The sequence below is a fragment of the Triticum aestivum genome, chromosome 5B, assembly GCF_018294505.1.
Source record: "Triticum aestivum cultivar Chinese Spring chromosome 5B, IWGSC CS RefSeq v2.1, whole genome shotgun sequence".
In the NCBI taxonomy this organism is placed as follows: domain Eukaryota; kingdom Viridiplantae; phylum Streptophyta; class Magnoliopsida; order Poales; family Poaceae; genus Triticum; species Triticum aestivum.
Window position 1 is genome coordinate 114,838,495 of NC_057807.1, and position 12,827 is coordinate 114,851,321.

A 12,827-nucleotide genomic window follows, 5' to 3' on the forward strand; every position below is an offset into this window, starting at 1 on the left:
CACACCTTCCCAATTACTATTGCAAAACAGCGTCGAATCACCAGAGAAATTATTCCCACAGCCACTAAATCAGCGAGTATCTCCAACACCACCTAGGATGAAGATCAACCCCCCAGCCTCCACCCTCTCGCCGTACTCCAGTTGCATGGATTTACCAGTTCCATCTGTACTGCAGAATACGTAGGTGGCGCCATAAAACTTTAAAAAATGTACTGCTCATCGAGACTGTGTAAGACGAGCGTGCAGATCTGTGCACTGCAATGTCTGTAGCCTGACTGCCGTGGAGCCGAGCAGGTCGGCACGCGCACGCATAGGGCACCGGGACGTGAGGACACGGCCTAGTGCAGGGCAGAGGCAGGCCCAGCGGCCCCTTTTGTTTAATCGAATCTCCGCCGACTAGTTTCTTTCAGAGTTAGTATGTGTACCCCAACGCTTCGTGCTTGGGAAATGTCTGCCTTTTGACAACTTTAAATCCATGCAATGGAGTGCATCCGTCATCCGTGAATGATGGGGATGCAAATATTACTTCATCCGGTTTAAAATAAGTGTCAGAATTTTAAACTATGGTTAGTTTAAAACTACTATACCTATTATAGATTGGAGGCAGTACTACTTCTAGACTTGTTTGTAGACAAATTCATATAGGTATAGGTATATATGTGGGATTTTCCTTCTGGATAAACTACTTCCAAATTGTGTTCGGATTCATTCCCTCTGTAATTGCAAACACATAGTACATACCTTAATACAATCCATACATTAATACACCACAATCTATAGTTCTACAGTGTTACTTAACTTAGGAGTGTGAGATTAATTAACACTTACTATACGTGGCAAACGCGCCAATGCAAGTTGTTTAATTATCAAAGACCGAAGAGGAGTTAGTTGCACCAGTGCAGATTGGGTCCTTGCACACGGCTAAAACCTCCTATCGCAAACACAATTTCTAATCGTCACCTTGCGACGGTGCGCATAGGGGTGCATAGCATCCGATAGAGGATAGTATGTGACAGGTCGGGTCCCTTCGGGGACATTCGATAAGATTGAAACGATACAGAGAAGATTAGCATGGCCCCTGCGCAAGGATGACACGCACAAATTCAAAAAAAAAGTATGTGACAGGTCGGTTTATCGCACACATTACACCTGATAGCAAAAGTGTGTGATGGAGCGAGGTTTATTAATTCGGCATATTTTCCCCCTAAAGCATAGCACAAGTAGAACTAGAGGGAGGGAGCACATGTGTCAAAAAAAAAGAGAAAACCGGACGAGAGAAGCGGTGTGAGACAGAGAAAAAAAACGCTAAGGAAGAAGTGATGTGGGGCAGAAAAAGTTGGGGCGAAGCTAGGCGCCGGTGTACCGGCCGAAGTTTTAGGCCGGTCCGCTGCCAGGCGTTGGATCCCGTACAAAATAACGGTCTGGATAGCGCTATTGAGTCGTCTTCTTCCTTCCACACAGGCGTGAAACAAAAGAAAAGGGAGGTCTTCATGCTCGCCGCCTGTCTCGCGCCATCCATGCTCGCCGGCCCACCCTGCGTCGCCCGCGCTCGGACCCGTGCTCGCCGGCCATCCTCGCGCCGTCCGCATCCGCGCCGGTGCTCGCCCACCCTCGCGCCGTCCGTGCTCACGCCCATGCTCGCCGGTCACACTCGCGCCGTCTGTGCTCGTGTCCGTGTTCGCCGGCCACCCCCGCGCTCGTGCCCGTGCTCGCCGGCCACCCCCGCGCCGCCCGTGCTTGCCGGCCACCTCCTAATCTTCGTCGAGCCTGCAGAAACACCATGAAAAACTGGATGTAGCAAAAATCCTCGATGGACGTAGCAAAAACTACAAATGGTTCCAGCAAAAAAAAAGGGTCGCTACCGCCACGGGACGCAGCTCGGCCATGAATGAACGTAGCAAAATATGTAGCCGGTTCCAGCTAAAATCGTCGCCGGTACCAGCAAGAAAGAAAAATAGCATTGTAGCACTGGTGTTGTAGAAAAAAACTCTCCTCCTTCCTCAGGCGATCTGCTCGACACCGATTGCAGCAGAATGAGACACTGGTGCTAGCAAATTTCGACACCGGTTGTAGCAAAAAACGCTGGATTACCGTGGCTACAAACTCCGGCGAACTCGGGTTGCAGCTCTGACTAACGTGGTTGCAGCTTTTCTGGTGAACGGTTGTAGCATTTGTCGGCACCCCTTGCCGGTTGTAGCCCCGGTGTGCGTACGCTGTAGCATTTTTACAAGCTGGTTGTAGCTTTTGTAGTACGTGGTTGTAGCATTCGCGGCCCCGGCCCGTCATCTCAGCATCCTCGCTCGTCGTTGTCGTCGCCGCCGTACACTCGCCGTCGCCGTGGCCAGTTGCAGCACCGACATCCGCCAGTTCCAGCTTGTGGGCGTCGCGGTTGCAACACTCGCCGGGTCGTGGCTGGGTCTGGTGAAGTATACAGAGCTCCGGTGCGCGGATCCGAGCGGATCTGGCCGAGGACGAACAGACCGACTGATTCCCGTGGTGGCGGTGCCCTGGAGGCCTCCATGCGGCGATGGTTGACAGCGTTGGTGCGGTCCCTGAGAAAAAGGACAGAGAGAGATGGAGCGATAGGAGAAAAAACGGAGGAAGAGGAAGATGCGTTGCATGCTGGCCCACTGTGTGGTGCGTGCGTGGCAAAGGCGCCGGCCAAGCGTTTGGCCGGTGCGCCGAGGCGAAATGTTTTCCAAAAGATTGTGAGGGGGAAGCATTGTGGGACAAAAAAAGAAGCGAAGCGGGCAGAAAAACGGTGAGGGAAATACTCCCTCCTTTTCAGAACATAAGATGTATTAGTTATTTAAGAAATAAAAATGTACATGTTTGACCAGGTTTTTGAAAACATACCAATATCTACTATATCAAATTTGTATAATTAGATCTATCATGAAAATTATTTTTATATTTTATTTTTTGTATTGTAGATGTCGGTGTTCTATTTTATAATCTTGATTAAACATACATAAGTTTTACTTACATGGAAATAGATACATCTTATATTCTAAAGAGGAGGGAATAGATCTGATCGAGCGCTACACGGCTACAAGACGCGGATCAAGCGGCGAGTTGCTCAGTTGTAACAAGACTCCCGACGTTCGCTAGATACATTATATGTATATATATATGCGTTGCTACAACACGATCAATAGTTCTACAGTGCTACTTAATTTTATGTGTCTGCAGTTATTTGATACTCCCTCCTTTTCGATTTATAGAGTTTATCTCAATTTTTTCATTTTGCCAATTTAAATGGGCCATCTTCATCTCCTTTTGAGATTCCGAGGCACATTAAATCTTTGCATGCAAGAATTAAAAAGAAACTCACCAATGCATGTAATGCTATTACTCATCTAGTGGCCAAGCATGCATGCACTACAATTAATTCCAATTAATGCAACAATTTAGCTTGGGTAATTTTGTAAAGTACGAGATACATTCCTCCACTCACCATTTGTCTTGGAAAAAATATATGAGACCGGGTCTCATATAAAGCAGATGAGACCCACCCTGATGGATGACACGTGGGGGGGGGGAAGAAATTCTCATCTACCCCACCCTCCACCTGAAATCAGGGGAGAGAAATTAGATACTTTGTCATTTATGAATGCCACGTGTTATCCATCAGGATGGGTCTCACCTGCTAACCCGTGAAACCTGGTTTCATAGAATTATTTTTCATTTGTCTTGATTGATGAGATTTTAGATTTGAGCCCTGTAAACCGGAAGGGGGAGTACCTACTATTCCTCAGGTCCAAAATATAATGCGTCCTCGGTTCCCGTGCTATAACTTTGACTATAAATTTAACCAACGAGATCAACTGCGGCGGGAGCAAAAGTTATATCAGTGAATTCGTATTCAAAAGAAGTTTTCAATTATATAATTTTTGCTCCCGACGCATTCAGTCTTGTTGATTAAATTTATGATTAATATTGAACCTCGAGAAGCGCGGGCGCACTATATTTTAAAACGGAGTATAATATGTTCATCCCTGAAAGGACAATGGACAATATAATATGTCTTTTCCATTCTGGTACATTGTCCGTTTGTCGATAGTAATAAGATATTGAATTTATAAGAACATCAAATCTAAAGCCTAGTCAGTAGTCACCTAGATCTGTCATACGTACTGTGATAAAGTCAAAAAGCTTAATCGAGATGGTGATTGCACCACCCATTCCAAGCCCACGTAAAAATTAGTGTTTTGCACGTCATTGATCGAACTTAGCAACGCGAACATGCGTCGTTATTTTGTTGAAGGCTTTGCCTCTTAGCCATTATGCTGGCCTTTATTGGTTGCATTCGGCAATCAGAATGAAAATTCTCTTCTTTGTTATCGCCAGATGAACGTGGCGACGTCAACATGCATGAGTGTATTCCTTCTTGAAGGCATTGTGATGTAGGGCTCGATCCTTGTTTGCCTGATCTTCATGAATTTGAGGTGGATTTGGGGAAGAATATGGGAAAAACATGTGGAAAGCAAAGGGAAAACACTCTATTGAATAAAATCCGCAACAAGTACTTCTTAGATCACAAACAGTACATGGATGCATCAAGATCCAATAACAACAAGGAAAATGAAGATACACGGGTATTATTGAGAGAGAGTTCTTCGCTAGATCTCATGAGAGAGAGGAAAGTCTTGATGATCCTATAATGGGGATTCTTCCCCAAAGGAGCCTTGAATTCCTAGAAGAATCTTCTCCTAAGTGGTATTGAATCCACTTATGGATCTATTGCCAAGAGGAATTCCACTAGGGGAGGTAGATGAGCTAAGCTCTCTCTTTTCTCTCTATTCTAGCTAACCCTAGAAATGAGGTGGGGGAAAGTATATATAGTGCCAGCAACGAAGGGATAAGTGTGGGAGAGAGATAGGGGTACATGGGCCATGGCCCAACTCACTGCACGCAGGCACATGTCGGGTGTTCCGACTTGGGGTCAGACATTCTGACCATGTGAATGGTTACCTCGGACATTCCGACTTGAGATAGAGCCGAAAATCATTAGTGGAGGCTGGGTTGGAGGTAAGGTCGGTCATCCGACTTTCGTGCAACTTCTGGGGCTTGTTTCTCGCCATTCCTTCTCCAATTCCAAGCTTCCATCTTGGATGGTGTACTAGTTCTTTTACACTTGAACTTCTCCTCGTCATCCGTGAAGCTCCGCTCAAATCTATACATGCACGATGGAGGGTCAAGTAGTATACTATCCTTGAAGGGGACAAAAAAGACATGTGTAAAGGAGAAGATTCACTTTTGCATATTTGCAAAGGAGTTCCTAGCATCGTCGATGGGCATATGGAGGTGTGTCTCCGTCAGATATGTCTTTGGTGGATTTGCTCGGATCTGATCGTCGTTTGTGTGATTTCAGGTTCGATCCTTCCCGCTCTTCATCGGCGGCGGTTGTTGTTCTGGTGCGCTGGTCCTGTGGGGCCTTAGCATGACAACTTCCCAACTGTCTACTACAACAAGTTTTGCCGACTCCGGTGAGGGAGGAGCGATCACGGTGGCGCACCTTCGGCTCGCTTAAGTGCTTGTAGTCGTCGCTAGGTGGTCTATGGATCTGGATGTAATTTTTATTATTTTTTATGTTTGTTGTACTACCAATTGAAGATAAATAGTTCGGAAGTTCTTTTGCAAAAAAGAAAATCATCTTTGAATACTTGCAAGGCGTCCTTTGCACTACATTTGTTTCTTTTTTGGATAAGAGGCTATTGTTCGGCCTTAGAATAAGGACACATTTTAGACATTTGTTTCTTCTATATGATGTATCTAAACAAAGTCCAGTGCTCTATATTTATTTTTTGAAGAAAGTCTTGTATATATTCAATTGTAGGATTCAAATTTTTTTACGGCTTGTACGATGCCCATCATTTGGGTTGAATTTAGTGGATTTCATTCCTGAATTCCCAGGCTTATTCATTTGGCTGCCACGGAACTGACCTTCATATTTCATTCTTAAATTCCAGAGGACAGAAACTTGGCCAAGCCCCAAAATCACAGGCCTTCACTCGTCATTTTCTGCGATTTCGGTCGCTCCCCTCTGACGACTAATTCTAGGCCTTCACCCATGATTATAAGGTCGGGCGAGGGCGGGGGCGGACCCAGAACAAAAATGACCCGGTGTCCACATATACACAATACATGGGTGGGTACCAAGCAATAATATACATAAGAGTACTCCCTCCGTAAAGAAATATAAGAGCGTTTAGAATTCTAGGGTAATTTATGAAAATGTTTCTTAAAAGGACGAAGATCTTAGCACAAGATGACAATATTTGCCCATCAAGGCATCAAATGAACTAAATGATGTTTCATCAACTAGTCGTTTACTCTTTTTTTAATTTTGGTATTGGCTGGCATTTTACCGCTTGGCATTTTTTATTAATCTTGTGTGTTACTCCTTCGTAAATAAATATAAGAGCATTTAGATCACTAGTTTAGATCACTAGTTTAGTGATTCTTATATTTGGTGATCTAAATGCTTTAGTGATTCTTATATTTAGTGATCTAAATCGCTCTTATATTTCTTTACGGAGGGAGTACTCTTATGTATATTATTGCTTGGTACCCACCCATGTATTGTCTATATGTGGATATATTATTGCTTGGTACCCACCCATGTATTGTCTATATGTGGACACCGGGTCATTGTTCTGGTCCGCCCCTGGATGTAGCTAGTATTTTTCCTTCCAAACCTTGCCTAATACAAACTTTGAAGCTTTGAACCTTTGTCTTGCTTGTGTCAGGCTACATTTTGTGCTTTATGAAGGTGAACATGTCAGTCATAGTTAAATTTTAAGATGTGGATTGTGTTTTATGGAGCTTCTGTTTATATGAAATATGGCGTGCCGCAACTTGTTTCATGTTGGCATGAATGTTAAATATTTGGAAAGATGATGTCCGTGCATTATGAAGTTCATTTTTGAAGTCGGATTATGTGTGGATTTATCAAGTGTTGCCAAAATGGTAGCCAAACAGGATATGGTAGTTATTTCAGTCTAGAAATCGGTGTGGCAGCCAAACATGATTTTTGCATCTGGATTTCCATTCCAACCAAACGAAATCCCCATGGAGAGGGTGCCAAACGAGCTGTTAGGGTAATTATAGGATTCAAATAGGCATGGCGTACAATCATGGACTTTTCCAGTTTTCTTTTTTTTTTCAAATATATACTTGAACCAAAGTGGCTCTAAACTCGGGCCGTTATGTATACTTTGTTTTTTCTTATAATATACTGTATAAAAGAGAGGTCTTCCCTCCGATCATGTATACATTTTACATAGTACGTACCACAAAATAGTAGTTAAACTGTAAATCCGACACTGCACGACTGACGACGGTACGACCTCGTCGGTGGAACGCCACTGACGATCGAGCTTAGCTGCAGCATTATTCAACACTAGTAGGTGCAGCAGCTACGTACTACAGTACGTTACTAGGTAGGCGGTTGATCGATCTATCATCTATGGGTTGTAGTAGATGATCTTGATCTCGGTGACGCCATGGCAGTTGCCGCCGGGGACGGAGTGCTCGAAGCAGTGGTTGCCGCTGTTGCATCCGGCGGTGGGGCAGTGGCCCTGCAGCGGGCTGCCGTGCGGGGTGACGGAGACGCGGATGGGCATGCTCGCCTGGTCGGTGCTCACCTCGTAGTACGCACCGCCCTCATGGCCGATGTGGAACTTGGCCACGGCGGCGCCCTGCGCCGACACGCTCCCCGACCACGCGCACACGTCGAACGACTCGTGCTTCCCGTTGGGGAGCAGCCACCCGTTGGGGAAGAGCATCTTGCTGTTCGAGACCGCGTTGATTCCCAGGTTCAGGTCGTGGCCACACAGGTTCTGCACCGTCACCTTGTGGCCGTCACAGCCTTGACCGGCGGCGGACATGGCCGCCGCCGACAGAGCCACGAGTAGCAGGAGGGCAAGGGACTTGGAGGACGCCATGGCTAGCTAGCTACTACCTGTTGGTGCTAGGAAATCGGGATTCGAGGAAGAAGAGAGAGTGGGTTGAGGTTTATGGCTCAGGGTGGCGGGGGTATTTATAGGTTAATTATGGCTTTGGCATGAAGGTTCGAGATTGTAGCCGCGTCTGATGTTCACTAGGTTAAAGAACTTAAACCTATCATTGATAGTGCGACGAGCTAAAGACGCCGGTGTCGACTGAGAAATGTTCTCTCGGTGTACGTTCGTTCTGGCCGGGCTAGCATGTGTGCGTGACACGTTACTTTGTGTGTGTGTGTGTGTGTGTGTGTGTGTGTGTGTGTGTCACATGTTACTGTTACCGTGCCAACGATCCAGCCGGTGGCTCGCAACAAAATTTGGTGTGGTTGAGTAGGAGTAACATGTTGTGTGGGTCCTTGGATACACGAGATTAAGTACACGCCCAATTATGTGTCGCGTTCAACTTAAAAAAGAATAGGGAGTACAACTGTTTTATCTCTCGCTCTACTGCACTCGCGTGCTCGTGTCATCTGTGCACCCGAGACGGAGCATGAGGCAGTACCAACGTGATGCCTCCATATTTTACCCCATAGTTCATGGCCTGAAGCATCTCTCCGTAGCCTGACTCTACTGAAAAGCCGAGCAGGACGGCACGAGCTTTGCCCCCCGAGAAAAGGACGGCACGAGCACGCACAGGACACCGCACCGGGGCATAAAGACACGGCCTAGTGCAGGCAGGGCAGGGGCAGGCCCAGGGTGGCTTTTGTTTAATCGAATCTCCGCCGACTAGTTTCTTTTCTTTGAATCCAGAGAGCTACCCCTACGCTTCGTGGTTCGGGAATGTGTGCTTTTCCCTAACTTTAAATCCACGTACGCATCGCATGCAATGCAGTGCATCAGCGTATGGCCACATGTTTCCAGTTTATACCGGGCGTGCAGATATTAATTCTAGGCCTGTTTGTAGAAAGATCGCAGGTATAGGTTGGATTGCAAATACTCCCTCCATTTTCTTGTACAAGACCATTATAAGAGCATCTCCAGCCGTTGGCTTCCCAGAAGCGCCTAAAATCGTCGTCTGAGGGTGAGCCGGCGCAAAAAACGGTCTGGGGGCGAGTTGGTCCCCAGTCGCCGGCCCCAGGGCCGCCTCTAGACGCGTCTAATTTAAAAAAAAACGTCCGGCAAAGTTCGGTTAAACAAGGCTAAATTTCGGCAAAGACATGTTCGCGGCTTACATAGCAAATATATCTAAAAAAGGAAATCGTTGAACGTGGAGTAGTCGCCGACGCCGTTGTCGTCGGCCTTCTCCTCCTTGACGCGGCCGTCCCTACTGGACCCCTGCCCGGCGTCGCCATGGCGGACTGGTGGCGACAGCGGCGGCGCGTCGTCGTCGTCGAGGACGACGACTCCTCCTTCGTCGCAGCCCCGGCGGCGCTGCTCGAAGGGCCGCGGGACGGCGCACTGGCGCTCCCTCTCCATCTTCAGAAAGTCCTTGCGCGCCCATTTCATGGCCGCCTCGTCGTCGAGCTCCACGTCGCCGTGCTCCGTCTTCACGGCGGGGAGCCCCGGCTCCGTCTTCACGGCCGCGAGCCCCGGCTCCGTCTTTGGCTTGACGAAGCGCGGAGGAGCCGACGAGGAGGCGCGCCGGCCGCCCTCGTTGATGACAATTCCGGCGCTGCGAGTGCGCCGGCCGAGCGGCGTCTCCGCCGCGGTCTCGGCCTTGACGCCGAGCAGCGCCGGAGAGCCGGAGGAGTGGCAAGAAGATCGTGAGGAGGAGTGTGAGGAGAAGACGAGGAGGAGCCGAACCTCCTGGGCATCCATTGCCCGGCGCATCGGCGGTGGGTCGGGGCGGCCACCGGGGGAGGGTATGCTAGCGGCGGTTCGTTGCCGCCCTAAAGGTGCGCCAGCACGCCCTCGAGCGTGCAGCCAGGGACGCCCCACCAGACGCGGCGCCCCTCGCTGTTCTTCGTGCCGCCCACCACCGGTGCCCCGTTGGTGGACGCCATCCTCTGCTCCTGACGGCGCTCGAAGTACCCCGCCCATGCCGCGTGGTTGTCGACCTGGTTGTCGGCGGCGTACTGGGGGAGGGCAAGCTGCTCGTCGGTGAGGGAGGCGCGCACGAGCTCGACCTCAGCGGCAAAGTAGGGGGGCGCGCCACGGCGTCGAGCAACGGGGGAACGGGCACTCCCCCATTGCTGAGCCTCCACCCCGTCGGCCCGGCGCGCATGTCCGGCGGCGCCAGGATGTTGGCCTCGAACAGGAGCCACGACTCCTGTTCTTGGAGCGAGCGGCGGCCGAAGCCGTTGGCCACCGCCGCGTCGCCGAGGAAACGTGAGGCCATCGGGTGTCGGAGTGAGGGAGAAGGAGGGCTCTGCGGCGGCGCGGGGGAGAAGGAGAGCTCGGCGGCTAGGGTTGGTGTGGCCACAGGCAAGGGAGGCCACCGGCTTTATATAGCCGCACCCGTGTGTACGCGTGGCGGGAGGGGAGGAGTCGTCGCGCCGCCCCGTGATGCGCCGCCCGTGAGGAATCAATGGCAAGGCTGACCGGCGGCGGCAGCCTTGGCATTGATTCGCGCGGGAACCGAGGCGATGAGGGCGACGAAGCGCCAGTCTCGCTGACTCGGCGGGCCGGCGGCTGCTTCGTGCCAAAACCACTCGCCCCGGTGCCCCCGGGCGCCCCCAGCGTGCCGGGTTCGGCGTGGGTCCGCCGGCGCTGATTTCGGTCCAGGCCGGCGAAAATCGGGCTCCTGGGGGCACGACTGGGCCGTTTTTTCGGCGCCGGCGCGAGAAAATCGCCTGGGAGGCCGTTCTGGGGGCGCGGCTGGAGATACTCTAAAAACTACATTTTACATCTATACAAGGTCATTAATATTAATCGAGGCAAAAATTAATGATGTTTTATCATAATAGCAACTTGTTTAATACTTGCATGCATGTAGTTATTATAACACTGCTACTTCCTTCATATTTTTTCTTTGCATGCATGCAGGCATATTAAATTAGTAGTAATCTCAATTAACGAAAAAAAAGTTTTGAAAGTAGTCATTAAGTTTTATCTTGGTATTTGTATATGAATTTGTGATCTTGTAGTACATGTTACTGTGGTGTCCGACTCTCGACGCGCGTCCGTGGTACGCTGTCTTATGTCGGCAGTAGGATATGCATAGTTGCGAGAGCATCAAATCTTAGCCTGGTCATCTAGCATGTCATACTTACTGACATAAAGCCGGAAAACTAAATGATGAAAAGCATGTCGACACCTGCTGACTGAGACGTGAAAGCTGTGGCAAAGTGAACAAAAGATTTGCTTTGATCCTACTTGATTTAGATTTTTTTTTAAGTTACTTGTAGGATTGTTTTGTGTGATTTATACGATTTAGTCCCATAAAATATTCTGGAGGAATATTTTCACTGCGTTTATTTTCTCTACAGTGTGTTTAAACATTCGATTATCTAGGATTCACGTAGCCACAACACTAGACAATCATCGCACAAAACCTAGCCCCCACCAAACGAAATGAAGGCTCTCTCCTACTGCAACCCTAGACGCCGCCATCAACCCCTCTCTCCTGCTCCTCTCCCTCGCCGTCGCTGGAGGTCGCTGATGGGCAAAGCCCGTGCAGTGAAGGCAGCAACGGGGCCTCTCTCCCGGGGTGGTCTGCAGTGGTGAGGAGACCGACGGCTAAGTGGCGCTCATCGTGTAGAGGGTCGGCGATTAGGGGTGAGTCGACTTTGTGGCTTGCAGGAGGCGACTCGAACAGTTGTGGCGTTGGTCGGCTTCCGGACAGGCGGGGGCGGAGGTTGGATCCTGTGCATGTGGCGGCTCATTCCTCTGGCATGGTGGTGCGGCCTCCGGCCCTAACGATGGTGGTAGGTTGTTGTGGCAGCCACTGCCTGTGATGACGGATCTGGGACTCCCCAGACTTGGCTTGCGATGGGTGGTGGTCGGTGGCTTTGGTCGATGGTATCGGTGGCAAGACATCGACTATCTGTGTTGTGCGGCAATTCATAATTCGCAAACATGACGTAAGTTCTGTGTGATGTCCATGCCTAGGTCCGCACGCGGGCGACTCTCCCCAAGCCCGTTTGCCATGGAATAGTTTGGATTTCAAATTCCCGTGATTAGGGTGTGTGGAAGTGCCTCTCCAGGCAATATCGTCTTCTTGGGCCATTGGTAGCGGCAAGACATGGTGCCCTCTGAGTATCAGGTCCCGAGCTCTAGGATGAAAACCCTAGGTTTGTCCTTTCGTGGCCACACCTAGCGGTGGTGGTGTTTTTGCGTCATTTTCTTGTTGAAGCATTGCTTTGGAGATTCTTCAAATGTACCCCCTGTCTGTGTCAAAACCGGCGGATCTCGGGTAGGGGGTCCCGAACTGTGCGTCTAAGGCTAATGGTAACAGGAGACAGGGGACACGATGTTTTACCCAGGTTCGGGCCCTCTCGATGGAGGTAATACCCTACTTCCTGCTTGATTGATCTTGATGATATGAGTATTACAAGAGTTGATCTACCACGAGATTGTAGAGGATAAACCCTAAAAGCTAGCCTATGATTATGATTGTTCTTATCCTACGGACTAAACCCTCCGGTTTATATAGACACCGGAGGGGGCTAGGGTTACACAAAGTCGGTTACAGAGAAGGAGATCTACATATCCGAATTGCCAAGCTTGCCTTCCACGCAAATGAGAGTCCCATCCGGACACGTGACAAAGTCTTCAATCTTGTATCTTCATAGTCCAACAGTCCCGCCAAAGTATATAGTCCGGCTGTCCAAGGACCCCTTAATCCAGGGCTCCCTCAGTAGCCCCTGAACCAGGCTTCAATGACGATGAGTCCGGCGCGCAGATTGTCTTCGGCATTGCAAGGCGGGTTCCTTCTCCGAA

General features: G+C 49.4%; 1 protein-coding gene and 1 non-coding gene across 2 annotated transcripts; one reads left to right on the forward strand and one right to left on the reverse strand.

Moving 5' to 3' along the window:
- Nucleotides 1-1,021: 1,021 nt before the first annotated feature.
- Nucleotides 1,022-1,120, forward strand: LOC123118023 (U6 spliceosomal RNA). Its single transcript, XR_006457654.1, has one exon. It is a non-coding gene; the product is annotated as a U6 spliceosomal RNA (small nuclear RNA).
- A 6,094-nt stretch (nt 1,121-7,214) lies between these two features.
- Nucleotides 7,215-8,023, reverse strand: LOC123115801 (uncharacterized). Its single transcript, XM_044536892.1, has one exon. The coding sequence runs from the start codon at nt 7,947-7,949 to the stop codon at nt 7,470-7,472; it is 480 nt and encodes a 159-aa protein (XP_044392827.1). The 5' UTR covers nt 7,950-8,023; the 3' UTR covers nt 7,215-7,469.
- Between the last annotated feature and the right edge of the window lie 4,804 nt (nt 8,024-12,827).